Source organism: Desarmillaria tabescens (assembly GCF_030435595.1).
Source record: "Desarmillaria tabescens strain CCBAS 213 chromosome Unknown EV420scaffold_19, whole genome shotgun sequence".
Taxonomy (NCBI): Eukaryota; Fungi; Basidiomycota; class Agaricomycetes; order Agaricales; family Physalacriaceae; genus Desarmillaria; species Desarmillaria tabescens.
In genome coordinates, this window is record NW_026848318.1 from 484717 (window position 1) to 499015 (window position 14299).

Consider the following 14299-nt stretch of genomic DNA (forward strand, 5'->3'; position numbering starts at 1 on the left):
GCCATGGCTTTGAAGCACGATAGGCATTTCTGACATATTTCAGCTTTCCAACGTACCACGCGAGATCAGATACCCGGATGGGATGGACTACTCTTCGCCTATAGTATTCTTCTCGTTCCAGTAATCTTCTCAATGCTTGTCGGGCTAAATATCTTGATATGGGCGCGAGCCAGGATCAACTACGTCTTCATATTCGGTGAGTTGAGCGACACACGCACTTGATACTCATTCACCGCCTTGGCAGAACTGGATTATCGAACACAACTTGATCATCGAGAGTACTTTGAGGTCGGCGGTATTTGTTGGTGAAATTGCGAAACTCATTGACGTCTTTCCATCAGATACCTTGTATCCTTTTCACGACACTGTGCTACTCATTCTGGCTTTCGTTCGCACGCATCGGAGCTCCATCTGTTGACCCCACAATATGGCCTGCAGTCTGGTTAGGTTTCGCTGCCGTACTCCTCTTTGATCCACTGCCTATGTTCTTCAAGCCTTCAAGGTTCTGGCTTGTACGAAATGTCGGTCGACTGCTCATCCCGGGGGTGCAGCGTGTAGAGGTGCGTCTTGTTCTTATAACATCATCCCGAATCTAATCAATATAAAAAAATAAAGTTCACCGATTTCTGGATGGGGTTGGTCATTATGTATCATTTTGTGGCTGCTCTCACATGACGATTTCTTTGCCAGGGATCAGTTCTGCAGCCTCATATTTACGCTCTCGAACGTCTATCTCTTTTTCTGTTCGTATGCACAAGGCTTCGACCAGTGGCGACAATGTGGTGCCGGTTCCAAACATTGGCCAATCATCTTTGTTTTGGCCATGCTTCCTCTCTTGTCCCGTCTTATACAGAGTGTTAGACGTTATGCGGATTCTCATCTGATCACGCATCTGATAAACGTTGGTTTCTTCCCTCCGTCGAATTCCTTATCCCCGATTCATTTTATTTCTGCCGTAGGGCGGAAAATACGGGTCTGGAATCATTAGCTACCTCTTCTATTTCCTCTGGAGACATCAAGGTATTCCAAACGTCTCCACACTTGCCAGCTTCGTTTATCTCATGATGCAGGTGGCAATCACGGTGCAATTTTCGCCCTTTGGTGCCTCCTCAACACTATCTATTCCCTATATGCCTCGTCATGGGTATGCTCCTTCCTTCCGTGGAATTTGATCCTATCTCAAATGTGTTTTAGGATTTTCTGATGGATTGGTCAGTGCTGAAAGCGCACGCTAAGCATCCACTCCTGCGGAACGACCTTCTGTATTCTAACTATGTTCCTGTTGAGTTACATCTATTAGCTGTTCCTGTCTGCATGACTCAATCTCTTTTTCGTGTTTCAGACGTACTATTTTGCTATCGTAAGATCTTCACCAGGGCCTGGAACCTTTACTGAGAATATTCTCCGCGTAGATCTCCAATGTTATCATCAGGTTCATCTGGGTCATTTACATTCCCCAAAGAGGTCCCGATTTTTACCTGAGGTCGTTCATTGCTGGGATGCTGGAGTCCATGCGCCGGGTGCAGTGGAACTTTTGTAAGTTATCCTCTCTCCTACGAAGTATTCTCTCAATGATGAATAAATAAGACCGACTGGAGAATGAACATCTCGGTAATATGGATCAATATCGAGTAACACGAGAAGTCCCGTTGCCCTATTCATTGGACGACATGGGACGTGATATGGACGATGATGACGTCGACGATTCCCACTAGAATATTGCAATCCTGAAATTACCGCTCCATGAGCCATCATATTATATTATCCTGATCCTGGACCGGAGACCGGCACTGTGTAGTGAGGGTACCGCTGCATGGGGTTTACCGAGGATGTCCGTCACAATCGTGTGCTTATGCTAACCGCTGCTGAGGGCGAACCCAATCATATCCATGACCTGAATATATACGCGTGCTACTTCATTGACGATGCGATTTGGTCGAGCTCTCGTTGTATGAAAGAATCAGTGCATTTCTTCCGTATTGAACTGTAAAAGACGTTATAAACGTTCGTCGTTTCCGAAACGATAGAACAACGCACTCGAGCTTGGCTTTATCTCCACGCTCCTTGCATTCTTTCGCGGCGAGCCGCCATTCGTTGCATTCGACATAAAGGTCGGCACGCTTCGGAGAGTCGCACCGAGCAACGTAGGGCACAGCTTCCTTCGAATGCCCGTTCTCCACGAGACAATGAACGAAAGGCTCGTAACCAATAGGGCTTCTTTTTGACTTGGAAAAGGCATCAAGTCCTTCAAAATCCCCCATCTCTACGAGTGTAGCCATCTTGAGATACCAGAATCTAGGAAACCCGTGGCATTAGTTCAGCAATTTCTGATGACTTATATCCCACCTTTTGTCTGGAACTTTAAAGTCCGCTTTCGTTTTATCCGCACGCTTTGACATGCCGTTGAGCAAGCATGTGCGAATAGTTTCGTTAATACTTAGGCCGAAGAATGGAATCTTGCCATCGCCTTCCTTTTCCAGTTGCTGTTGGAATGTCAGTAATCGCACGTATTCGTCCATCATCTGTGCAACCGAGATATGGTGAACCACAGATTTAAGCAAAAGGAAGACATTTTACTTTGGCCTCAAAGGCCCGGTCCTTATCTTCGGAGAAAAACTTCTGTGCAGACTTAACGGATGTAATCTTAGAATTGGGGTCCTAAAGATAAGGAAAAAATGAGCCAGGACTACATTATTCTGACAACCATAGTTACCGTCATTCTTGAACATTCATCAAGTGCTAGGACGGCGCTCTCCACTCGCCGATCATCTGAATAATAGAAATCTCGCAGCATATCCCGGTTTTGCTCTCGAGCGTAGACCTGAAGTAATTTACTAGCTGGGGCAAGGCGAGAACCACCATCTTCGATGAGCCGAAAGAAGGAACCGAGGGTGAGTTGCTGATGTAGGTGTAAAAGAACATGGTAGACTTCGCATAATGATGAGCATCGTGGCCGAAGAGCATGTGTCGAGATCATACGCACCGAGGTCTGTATCGCCACTATCAACAGCCTTCTCCAGAGCTAGTCGATCTTCCTTCATAGTCAACAGCAGAGGTACCTGGTCGGACGCATTTGACTCATGATCTAGTAGCTACGATAGAACGTTAGGGAACGGGCCTCATGATAAAAAACATCGCAAACTTTGGTAGCAAGTCCCGCCCTCCCGACTTCCCAGGCCCGCTTAGCAATCTCAGCATAGCTAACATCCGCCCCACCGAGCTGCTTGAACTTATCGACAATCAGTTTGCAAACTTCGTCGTCTCCTCCAAGTTCCCCGTCACTTCCGGCCACCGCAGAAGGCTTTGATCGGAGAATTTTAGCACTTGCCCAGTGCTTCAGTACGTGATCGGGTTTCATACCGAGAAAATTGGATATCCGGAGCGCAAGCAGATGCATATTCCGAGAGGTAAGGCGAGTAATGATATATGACGGCAATGTATATACATATCTGATGAAGCGATAATGAAAAATCGTTCATAGGAGAAGCGACCGACTTACTGGGCATAGGTCAGCGGTATACCTATCTCATAGTAGCGGACCGCATTGAGAACTTTAAGCGTCTGGCCCATGTTAACGAAGTCGGTAGGATTATAGAAATCTAGAAAACCCCGTCCAAACTTGGCGGCCTGGATCAAATGAAATGAGAACAATCTTCAGGGATTTATGCTGATAAGCAGTTTACATTCAGAAGACTGCGCTGCCAATAGGGCTCCCACTCTTGGCCCGCAGCATCAATGCATTGATCTACGGCAACAGCTAGATCTGGGCGTATGCTGCGAATGCTTTCGTCCGCTTTGGGAGAGCGCTCGGTGAAGCTCTGCCATGCGTCGTAGAGAATAGCAGCTGGGGCCGTCGAACCTGGTCTGAAGATCGCCAACGTCGATGCTGTTTCCGAGCTATTAGCGCTTTAGAAGATTAAAAAGACGAAGACCTACCCGGCACCTTCTGTATAAGGTCACAGACTTCTGGGCCCATAACGCGCACACCATCTGGTTCGGTTACTGCATACAAAGAACCACCATAGGAATATCTGTGGCTGAGCTTAGCATACGCGAAACGATGTAGCGAAGAGAAGCATACTCCAGAGTGTCGGCGAAAGGGCCAACTAGAACTGCGATGGAGCTCCGAGTGACAAGGATAGCGTCATTGCCACACCATTCCACCTGCTGTACTTGACCTTCAGCCGAAACAGTACTAGTATCGAATTGGGTGATTTGGCGTTGAAAATCCGTGGAGATCACAAGGAGAGTGCCAGAAAAGGTGAGCAACGCTAGCGTCTTGCCGTTAGGAGCTGGCGAAATATGCGTGAATGGCCCTTGTGATAGTCTTTGATCAACGCTTTCAAGATTGTCGACGGAAAATATAGTTCCCTCTGTTGAAAGGAGGACTTCAACATGCCGAGATATATTCAAGTCCGGAGGAATAATGGCCCATGAATGTGGTGGCTCTGGCAACCCTAGCGAAGAAGTCAGTGTGATAAATGAAAAGAACAGAGTCTCAGATACCCGGGTTTGCAAGAATTAATGGTCTAGTTCCCTTCCACCCCTTCACCTCTAAGAATGTCAATGATCCCGTCAATGCCACAAGGCCGTCTTCGTGTATTCGCGCGTCAATCACGCCTAGTTCGGCTGCATCGCTTCCCAAGGAGTATTGTTGGTAATCTCCTTGAAGGTCGTATATTCGATAAGTGCCCTCTTCATTGATTACGACCAGGTTCTCGTCAGCGTTCCAGCCAAAACGAATAATCTTTCCCTGGTCCCACTGTCGACAACCAAATCAGCGAGACCTGACGTGCATTGAATGATACAAGATATCCACACTGAGCATCAGAAGGCCTTCCCCGGCTGGAGAGTAGATCTGTATCTGAGATTTCCCAAAAGCCGGTGTAGCTCGTCCCAGTGCGATAAGTTTGGTGGTATCACGCATCACCGCTAGTGACGACCCTCCTTAAGCACAAACGGCAAGAACGACTAGACGCATAGCACACCTATTGGCCCTCCATACCGACAACCCGCCGTAATGTAATCCGAAAAGTCAGGAAACTTGCCAGATACAGAATACAACTGTTGTCTTCGGTAGAACACGTTTCCATCTTGCATCGCCTGCCACGATGCTGTCGGGTGGTCAGGCATTGTCAATGAGTGGACAACAGTGTTAGTATTCGAAAACGACTCAGATAATAGGAAAATAGAGGGAACGAGATGACGGTACTGAGCAGAGGACGTTCGTCCCAAAAAGGAAGCTGGTGCTATTACGATCTTTACCTACTTATTGAACACCTAGCTAATATGTACCAATTACTTTTGTACCATCAACAACGAAGAGGAATGGGTGGAAATGGGGAGTAAACGATAGCAAAAAATGGAGTAATGCGTTTAAAATATACACTTGGATATTGATAGCGACGAATATGAATACATGCAGCAAACTGTCCCAGTCCATGATATGAGTATTGAAGCCATAAGATTGCTAGTGAAACGTATCGTCTAGATGATACGTATTGGAATGCGGTCATGAATCTCGTCTTGGCCAACGAGAATAGATACGTCCAGGTAATACTGCAAAGCAAATCAACAAATGTTGAACGACGAGAAACAATGGACAGACCTTGATGCTTAATCCCGCCCAATCAATGGACGGGAGCATATCCTTGTCCAGAATTATTTTAGATTTATGCAGCCCATCCGGAAGGGTTGCATGGACCCGCAATGACGGATGTGTGTTCGAGGCACCGTGATGTCTTGGGCGCTTGGGGAACCCAATACATATGCTTGAGTGGATGGCAGTTGACTCTGAGAAGACTGAATGCACAGGAAGTTGCGGGAGAGGTTTCTGTGGGAGAGGTTTACTCCGTCGCTCCTCTACACTGTCATCAACCGTTTTGTTGCCACGAGTAATGAGGGGGGATGAGCTCTTCACGAGTCTGATGAACCGAATACCGTTGCGAGGGCCATCGTTCTCGCTCGAACTCGGTGTCTGTGGTGGAGTAGGAGGTAGTGCCGGTGACTCCGTGACGTTGACCTGCCGTATGAGCGAAATAGATATCGTCGCATCTGAGGCAATCTCCCGGGTCAAGGACAGAGATCGAGGCATTGTAGTGAACACAACAAAATATGGAAGGGAAGAGGAGCGAAGGAAAGTAAGATTAGTTGGCAGAGTAATCTATTGCCAGCGCAGCGTCATTCAAGGTGTCGCAAGATAGAAAGGGAAAAGACTTACAGCACATTGGAAAGGAACTGGCCGGTCAGTTCGCAACGGCATTTCAAGCCAAGAACCCTTGTCGCCAAGACCATCTAACGACTGAAAATCGACATCAGGGTGATAAAGAATAGGTGCTTCAAGGCTATAGATTCAATTAGTAGCTGTGATGCGATATTCGCAGAAGTAACTTACAATGATGGATATTCATAGGCCGCCGTAGGGTCCCAGGTCACCAAGATCTTATACTCGACCGAAAATGATCCTGCACGCGAGGTTGAAGCGGGAGAACGTGCATGCTTCGACGAGTAGAAGGTTGGAGGGAGCTCTTCCCCGCCCCGACAACTGTGAGGAAGTTCAAAAGAGAAGGGGTACGTTCTTTCAACAATAGATGGCGTCGGGATGTTCAAGCTCGAGACACTCGGGCGCCGTCGCATGCCACTGGCAAAGACTTCTCTGAAGGTAGAACGAGTTGTGCCATCGGAGGAAGAAGACAGCTGGAAGGACGTCGAGGCAGAGAAAAATGTATGTTTCCGAATCTCATAACTCATCACCGACCCAGCGGTGGGTGGGTAAAATGTGAAGGTCCCTTCCAACTGAAAAAAATTTTCCATCAGAACAAAGGGCTGAGACATTTAATGTTGCCACTTACCGTTACCGTCAAACGCCCAGGTTGAACACAACTCGGGTCTAGTGTTACCATCCCACTAACGTAGTCACCTTCACCAAACAGTGGTTCAAGTTCCCTGCTTGTACGACCAAATCTCTCCTGCGCCTTCACAGAAGGACTGCATACCCGAAGAACCATTTGTAAAGAGCTGAGGAGGCATATGAGAAAAGTTCCTTCGCAGATGCTCAGTAAGAGAGAAACACCCACCGAGATGTTGAAGTATGAGGGTAGGGAGGAGCAGTGAAGGCAAAACTTGCAGGAGTACGACGGTTCTCATTACTAGATAACGAGTCGAAACGGCGACGAGGGAACATGGAGAAGAGAGGGACGGGAAGAAGGGCAGAGTACCGGTTCACGAGAAGGGAAGCGCGAAATAAGTGTCTTGATGTACTTTTAAGCGTGAACGCATCAGGGACGGAAGGTATTCGAATATTCACATAAATTTGTTAGGTGATAAACGAATACGTCCTCGCGCATCGCGCATCGCGGAGATCGAATCTACCATCACCGGTTTTTCACAGGACTCCTAAGCCTACGGTACGAGGACCATCATTAGCGTGATCAGGTTCGTGTGGTGTATTATTCCTGAAAAATCATTAGTCAACTGTTTTGCTAGTGTGATTTAGAGTTCAGAACACCTTTATGTGGGACTTTCAATAGGCCAGTGGGAATGACAGTATCAATCGGAAGCTGCAAGAGTCTTCTCGAGTAGCTGGATGTAAAAGCCTCTAGTATGGAATAAAATTTATTAGCACGAGGCACACAAAGTATGCCATCGGAAGTGGTGAATGGAAAATGCATGAGACATCCCGATCGGGAAAATTGCTTGAGATCATCTTACGGTTCTTTCCATGGAAACCGACATGGATTCCTCAAACCCATGGACTGAAAGAACCAAATTACTATGCATTATGAGGAAAAACATCCCTCATACTAAGTAGGAAAAATCAGGACTCACGTTACATTTTCTGGGGTGCTGGGAGGGTAAGTTGAACTTTACTGAGTACATAATCATCGCGGGCTTTGTCCGAATCGAGTCCGAATGTTGTCCCTATACGATTGCTTCTCACGACACTGCACGATCTACCGGAGCGGTAAACAAACGCCAGCTTCGTCTGAAGTTTGCAGCCTGCCGAATACGATAAGCCCGATTCTAATTTGTGGATTTTTCCGAATTTCAGGACCAAGAGCTGCATGGATAAACGAGATTAAAGCTCCATGAACCTTCGCCGACGTAGATTATCGATGGTATATGGATCCTCCACCAGATACTCAAGCCACCTGTTCAGTCCTGTGCCAAAGGGCACTTGAACAGTTTAGGAAGTGGGTCCCAAGACGTCGGCGCAAGGGTAGACGCGGAGCCTTCGGTCATAGTAAATCAAAGATAGGAAGGGGAGCAGCTTCCAAGACTGTATTGGAGATATTTGTATCGCCAACAGTTCGAGGAATGACAAAACAGCACTTACATCCTTTTGAATACGGATGGAGGGACCGCGAATCACACCGGCAGAGATCATCATTCCAAAACAAACGAGAACCTAAAGTAACGGGAAGGGTGAACACAGCCTGGCAACCCGTTCTACACGCTATAATGAATGGATTCTGATCCAGAAGAGAATTCAATTGAAAAGAATAAGATTTAAAGACCTCGGAGAAATCCTCACACCAGTTAGAAATGGCATCCCGCTCGGGTTGCGTTTGGGTGAGTAAATTCTGGCTCAACGGTGCGAAAGAAAAAGCGCCGCGAGTGAGCGATACTTGCTTAGTTTACTTTGTCAGGCCGAATGGTTCAGATTTTCAGGAAAGCACTAGTCGAGTAGCACCTAGTAGTAAAACGTCCGTCAGGGCCAAGCGCACATGAAGATTTTGAGAGAAAAATTACCCCAACAAAGACTGTGGACTCCAAAGTTTTTGAATGATGAGAAATTATGGTATCGAATGCGAATCTTTCCCTTCGAAACAGAGAAGCTAACGACGAGGACATGTATACTGCCTCCGCCGACCAACTGCCCACTCCGAAACCTGTTGGTCCGTTTAACGATCGCATCCTGCGCACTTGGTATAGCTGAGTGAAACAAAGCATCCCTAAACCATCGAATCCGCTGACCTCTTTGGGAGAAGAATATTTTGGTGTCGTCAAGCTGGAAGGACCCGTAGGTGGGAACAGGGTCCAGGTCTAGGACGGCTTTGTTGCCAAGTCGCTGCGCATTCTGGAAGAATACAGTCTGACTTTTGAATTGGCGGCGTAGAGGAACTTACTCAAAAGTAGGAGTTGAGTGATGGAAGTACCAAGAAAGTTCGCACCTTCGGCTCGGCTGCCGGGTGCCGATCACCCACGTGTGATTCCAAGTGATAAGATAATATTCACCAAGTCCTCGTTATTCCTTACCATGACTGCACCCGCCACAAAACAGCGAATTATCATCACTGGTATTCCCGCCCAATGAGAATACGTGTAGAAGAGACTTATAATCTTTATAGGTGCCTCAGGAGTCCTAGGAACTGCTGTACGCGAAGCCTTCGAACGTGCAGGGAATTTTCAAATCCTCAGTCTTTCTCACACACGATCAGGCAACGACCTAATCAGACTCGACCTTGTTGACAAGAATGAGGTCGACAAAGTATTTACTGCATTTAACCCCGACTGTAAGTCGTCCTGCCAAGGGCGGCCGACAGATCTAATGGTTTACACGATTGCAAGGGGTGATCCATTGCGCTGCAGAAAGGAGACCGGATGTCGCTGAAAAGGTTGGTTTTCATATTCGTCTACTTTGATGCGACTATGCCGACGATCTTATTCTTTCTCAGGATCCTGATGGTACCCGCAGAGTACGCTTGAATCGTGTACCTCAGTCTAGACGATATCTAATTTGTCGGCCAGCTCAATGCAGAAGTTCCCGCTCATCTCGCTTCCATGGCCAAATCTTTGAATTACACTCTGGTCTATATTTCTACGGGTCCGAGATTTCGCGATTGATCATAACTCAGGCTGAAACTGAATCTTTTCCCAGACTACGTGTTTGACGGTACTTGTCCTCCCTACGGCCCGTCTGCGAAGACGAACCCGCTTCAGCTTTATGGAAAGACCAAACGTGATGGCGAAGAGGCCGCAATGTCCATGGACCGCGCAAAGGTCATCGTTCTGAGAGTCCCGGTCCTGTACATAAGTTCCTGAGTGATCTCACCAACCAATCTGACTCTCGCATAGGTACGGCCCAGCGCCGAAGAATTCTGATAGCGCCATCAACATCCTCCTTGACGTCGTTCAGGACCAATCAGGGAAAACCTATAAGATGGATCACTATGCGACGCGTTACCCTACCAACGTCGTTGATATCGGCAATTTCCTAGTCAAGCTTACTGGTACGCATTCATGCCGCTCTTAAACAGAGCATTGGTCCCTCATATATAAATTGCAGAGCTCAAGAAACCCATCCCTCCCATCCTCCATTATTCTGCCGCCGAGCCCTTCACCAAATACGAGATCTGCCTCATATTTTCCAAGATACTTGGGTTACCCCATAAGCACATCATCCCTAATGCCGAGCCGCCTACAGGCCCTGGGGCAACGACCCGTCCCAAAGATTGCCAACTATATACACAAGAAACCGAGGATCTTGGAATTGAGGGCGGCCTTGGCTTATCGCTTTTCGAGGAGTGGTGGACTCAATACCTCAACAAGTAAGCAACCCTATATCATCTCCCCTCAGGACCACGCCGTCTTTTATATTGTAATTAGTAGGATATTCAACCAATCGTAAATGTATAGTTTCCTGAAAATTCAGGACCGTACCCCGCAGGACCTGAGTTTTACTTTCCTCCTTGGAGTTCATCTTTCCCAGCCGCAACCTGCCGAATTTTGTGACCCTGGTGCGAGCCTCGAGGTATCAGGACGGGGCCTGCAGCTTATCGGTGTGTCAGAGGGTGGAATGGACTTCCCATTGTACGGACACCTGAGCCCATCAGTCTCTATCGTCGACCGTCGCTTGTATCACGGCTTTCGGACTTTTCAAGCCGCCTATTTACAGACTGAGACGCCGCTTGAGACTTGATGTCAAGGAAGCTTACGACTCGATATCACAATCTACGACAGTCGGCGCTATGAAAAGCAGTAAGGGGTTGCATAAATCCCGCTACTGATCTGTTCTGGATAGCTCAAGCGATGTGCCGGCTCGTTGTCGTTACTCGTGCCTTGATTCTGCGAGGCTCATCAATGAAATGTTCCTGGCGCACAATGATTCCGACAGCATCTGTCCGTGCATATATAAAGTCTATTCGTCTACGACAAGAATTGTACAACTCGAACGCCAAATGGCACACTAGCGAGTACAAGTATGAAAAAAAGATCTGAGTATGTATACTTCCTATGTAATTTAACTGTATCCTGCCGCAGGAGGTCGTTGAATGGTGTTACACCAGCCGATAAAGACCAAAAAATCCGTAGAGAGAGATTTATTTACCACCGGACGTTTTGAAAAGTATAAGTCCGCCCAACGCGATCGAATAACCTACACGATTTTATCAGCTTGGGGATTGAAACATCATTGAACGCCACCCACCGAAAATCTGGAGAGGGGTGACGGTGGAACCGAAAATCAACACAGATCCTGTTATAAGGAGAATGTCCTTGAAAACTCCAGCGAGGGTCAGAATGAGACCACTCCCGACGCCGACCAAGAATACAGCCGCGACATTGAGCAGGAATGCGACGAGTGCATTGGAAAGCAAGATGAGCGGGCCGATCCGAGCCAGTTCGTAAAATGGCTCAAAGCCCTCAGTGAATGGGATTGCTACGAGATTGATGAGGGCACAGACAGGCGCATAATAGTGCAATGAGACGAGCGGATCCATCTTAAGACCGTGGAGCAAGATCTGGATCATCACTAGCCTTGATGCTTCAAACTGAAATGTTTTATCAGTCTCAGAAGGCGTTTAGGCGGTGCAGGAACTTACAGCAACCGCAGCCGCCTGGATGAGGAAACCAAGGAGATTAAATCTAAGCTCGCCACGAGAGGCAAGTGCAACACCGGAGGAAATCATGACGACGATGATGCCAAGCTTGCGGTTGGGCTCTTGGATGCGGAAACACCATGATATGAGGAGGATGGCAACAGCAGTAAAAGCCTTGATGAAGAGCCTAAGAAAGCGCTGGTGACAGATTGATTAAAGTCGTACCTTAAGCATTTGAATGTAGGAAACGCTGAGGTAAAGGTAAGCGGTGTTGCTGAGGATAAGACTGCCGCTGAACAATAGGCCGATAGGCAGAATGGATTTCAGGAACATGTCTTTAGACATGTGGACGTCCTTTGCACCGTCAACGAGGGTGGTTGTCCTCTCGAGAACCCGTGTACCAATAGCCTGTAAGGATGGTAAATACACGAGTACAGTCAACAAGGAGAAGGATACGCGCCGCAAACGTCAAATGCCATGTCACCAAGAAAACCGGATACTTGAACGAGAGGGTGTTGTACAAGTAGTTGTTGTATATGATGACGGACGAGCTGAGCACGATCCAGATAGGTATTATCATCGTCGCCGAGAGCTTCGGCTTAGGTTTCGGAACTTGTGCAACTGCAGGCGACGGCAGATCCTGTCGACTGTCGTTGATATCAATGACCTCCTCCTTCCCGCTGAAATCCTTCTCCTCTATCGAAGACATGGTGGGATCCAAAGATGGAAATGAAATAAAGCTAGAAGCAAGATAAATGAGAAATCCTGAGGCACAGAGAGATACACATACAGTGACTGGGTTAAGGTAAGGACGTTAGGCGGAGGATGGAGAAAATCGTCGTGGGTGGGCAGAACGAAACGTTGAGAGCGGAAAGGAGGACGCCAAGGGCATCGCTTCCCACGCGTTGACAACCGATTTAACCATATCGTAATTATGTAATACAAAAAACTAAATATTTCAATATCATTCCATCCGCCTTTTGCCCGACTCGAGGCTCGCCCACAGCTGGTCGCCGTGGTGTATTCATGTGGACGCTGTCGGTGCTTGTTCTAGGCGAATGCAAGACGGGCAGGTCAATGTGGGAGATATTTGGAATAAGTAGAATTCCCGAGAGTTCTGAGGTTTCTATTTTCTTTTGCCAAGGTGTCGATCACTATAATAGTGTCCGTAGAGCAAGTCAAGCGCGTTCAGTACGGATTTATCCCTGAAATTTCTCAGGAAGGGACGCTAGCAAGATATCTTTGCCAAGGGGAAATGACATTCTATTGGTATGGAAGAGGCTGGGGTATTACCATGATGATCAACTACAGTGCATCTCGTTTCAAAGACATGGAAAGTCGGAGATGCGCCGCGTAAATTATCACCATCATTCTACGCGTGAAGATTCTCGTGTAGACGGCGAATCCTCAAAATTTTCATCCCCACGCAGATTCTTATCTCGTGTGACTGCGACGTCGCTAGAACCTGAACAATCGCTAGAAGTAAAATAGTTATTGTTTAGTTGCCGGTAAGTATGTCGGATAACACTTCAAGGCCGTCAGCGGAAACAAGCCTCGGAAACGCTGAGAGTGAAATCTTCGGGACGGAAGGATGACAGGGACAAAAACACGTTAACTGCGCATCGACGTGGCCGAAAAAAGGACGATGTCCGTAAGAGTAAGACCGAGGAGGCCGGTCAATAGAAACGGAGACAAGCCGTACCAGCAGACGAAGAGCCTCAGGGCCGCCCAGTAAAGAAGGCGATTTCGCTTTCAGAGCAGTTACCTGGCGTCGTCTAAGAAAGTCAAAGTGATAGGAGCGCCACGATACGTCAGCAACCGGCGCTAAACAGAATCCGAACAGGACTGCGGGAGCGAGGGAACCCCTGGAAAATCGGCCGCGTACGCAACTCCTCATGAACACGAGGACGCAAGTATTTATTGAAGGCGCAACTGTCATTCATGGGCGCGACTTGGGCGCTGAGTTTGAACTTCGCTGGAGGGTTCTAGGTTATTTTACGATATCTGGCAATGGTGGAAAACATACCGTAATCAGTATCGAATACTGCGGCAGCACTTGTAGAACGAGGAGACTGTTTAGTGTGAGTTACCGCAGTGCGAAGTCCGACTCAGAGGACTACGGTCCTTAGTACGGTCACCATGATGGTTGCTTAGTGGTTTTCGGTAGACCTGTGACCGGTCCCTTACAACGAACAAGCGTCGATGTAAGGGGCCCGCCACTGTTCAGGCGAGAACGAAACTGAGATAAAATATTGTTCAACTAATGCACGGTGGCCGCGACTGCGTAAAATGATAGCTGACCTTGGAACAGTACCAGTAGCTGTTATCGTGATTCGGCAGGAGGAAAGAGGTCTCCTTTTACCCTGCTAACAATGGGAAGTTCCAAGCACCCATTCACAGCCTGGCTAGATGGCTGTTTAGTGATAGCGCCGACTTGGAACTTGGAATCACCGAAGTTAAACTGATGTTAGCAAGAGTGA

The 14299-nt window shown here is 47.6% G+C and overlaps 5 protein-coding genes across 5 annotated transcripts; 2 read left to right on the forward strand and 3 right to left on the reverse strand.

Annotated features, from left to right (window-relative positions):
* Nucleotides 1–482: 482 nt before the first annotated feature.
* On the forward strand, nt 483–1715 carry EV420DRAFT_1620850 (EXS-domain-containing protein; the record flags this gene model as incomplete). The annotated part of the gene is made up of 7 exons (XM_060475622.1): nt 483–560; nt 698–901; nt 960–1020; nt 1071–1144; nt 1195–1281; nt 1413–1536; nt 1588–1715. The coding sequence occupies 7 exons, from the start codon at nt 483–485 to the stop codon at nt 1713–1715; spliced, it is 756 nt and encodes a 251-aa protein (XP_060330326.1).
* A 196-nt stretch (nt 1716–1911) lies between these two features.
* EV420DRAFT_1270885 (Vps16, C-terminal region-domain-containing protein) lies at nt 1912–5133 on the reverse strand (the record flags this gene model as incomplete). The annotated part of the gene is made up of 14 exons (XM_060467603.1): nt 1912–1984; nt 2038–2295; nt 2347–2522; nt 2578–2658; nt 2714–2928; nt 2984–3092; nt 3143–3449; nt 3500–3627; nt 3684–3886; nt 3937–4031; nt 4082–4457; nt 4507–4762; nt 4820–4932; nt 4989–5133. The coding sequence occupies 14 exons, from the start codon at nt 5131–5133 to the stop codon at nt 1912–1914; spliced, it is 2535 nt and encodes an 844-aa protein (XP_060330327.1).
* A 177-nt stretch (nt 5134–5310) lies between these two features.
* EV420DRAFT_409496 (uncharacterized protein) lies at nt 5311–7384 on the reverse strand. The gene is made up of 6 exons (XM_060482001.1): nt 7077–7384; nt 6852–7017; nt 6395–6795; nt 6221–6344; nt 5609–6163; nt 5311–5559 (listed from the first exon to the last, which is right to left on the reverse strand). Exons 1-6 carry the CDS (start codon nt 7181–7183, stop codon nt 5488–5490), a joined length of 1425 nt encoding a protein of 474 aa, XP_060330328.1. The 5' UTR covers nt 7184–7384; the 3' UTR covers nt 5311–5487.
* A 1875-nt stretch (nt 7385–9259) lies between these two features.
* EV420DRAFT_1643384 (uncharacterized protein) lies at nt 9260–10554 on the forward strand (the record flags this gene model as incomplete). Its single annotated transcript, XM_060477504.1, has 8 exons — nt 9260–9299; nt 9351–9515; nt 9571–9617; nt 9678–9698; nt 9751–9826; nt 9881–10028; nt 10078–10232; nt 10289–10554. The coding sequence occupies 8 exons, from the start codon at nt 9260–9262 to the stop codon at nt 10552–10554; spliced, it is 918 nt and encodes a 305-aa protein (XP_060330329.1).
* A 551-nt stretch (nt 10555–11105) lies between these two features.
* Nucleotides 11106–12732, reverse strand: EV420DRAFT_1334847 (TPT-domain-containing protein). Its single transcript, XM_060468853.1, has 6 exons — nt 12610–12732; nt 12280–12559; nt 12045–12227; nt 11823–11993; nt 11429–11771; nt 11106–11377 (listed from the first exon to the last, which is right to left on the reverse strand). The coding sequence occupies exons 2-6, from the start codon at nt 12526–12528 to the stop codon at nt 11322–11324; spliced, it is 1002 nt and encodes a 333-aa protein (XP_060330330.1). The 5' UTR covers nt 12529–12559; nt 12610–12732; the 3' UTR covers nt 11106–11321.
* Between the last annotated feature and the right edge of the window lie 1567 nt (nt 12733–14299).

Excerpts from the sequence above, each read along its gene's own strand:
- EV420DRAFT_409496 (XM_060482001.1), bottom strand. The coding sequence starts at position 7,183 with ATGTTCCCTCGTCGCCGTTTCGACTCGTTATCTAGTAATGAGAACCGT. Across the intron at positions 7,018-7,076 it reads CCTCATACTTCAACATCTCG|CTCTTTACAAATGGTTCTTC; the intron begins GTGGGTGTTTCT and ends ATGCCTCCTCAG. Across the intron at positions 6,796-6,851 it reads CTGGGCGTTTGACGGTAACG|TTGGAAGGGACCTTCACATT; the intron begins GTAAGTGGCAAC and ends AATTTTTTTCAG.
- EV420DRAFT_1334847 (XM_060468853.1), bottom strand. The coding sequence starts at position 12,528 with ATGTCTTCGATAGAGGAGAAGGATTTCAGCGGGAAGGAGGAGGTCATT. Across the intron at positions 12,228-12,279 it reads CATGGCATTTGACGTTTGCG|GCTATTGGTACACGGGTTCT; the intron begins GCGCGTATCCTT and ends CCATCCTTACAG. Across the intron at positions 11,994-12,044 it reads CCTACATTCAAATGCTTAAG|GCTTTTACTGCTGTTGCCAT; the intron begins GTACGACTTTAA and ends CTCTTCATCAAG.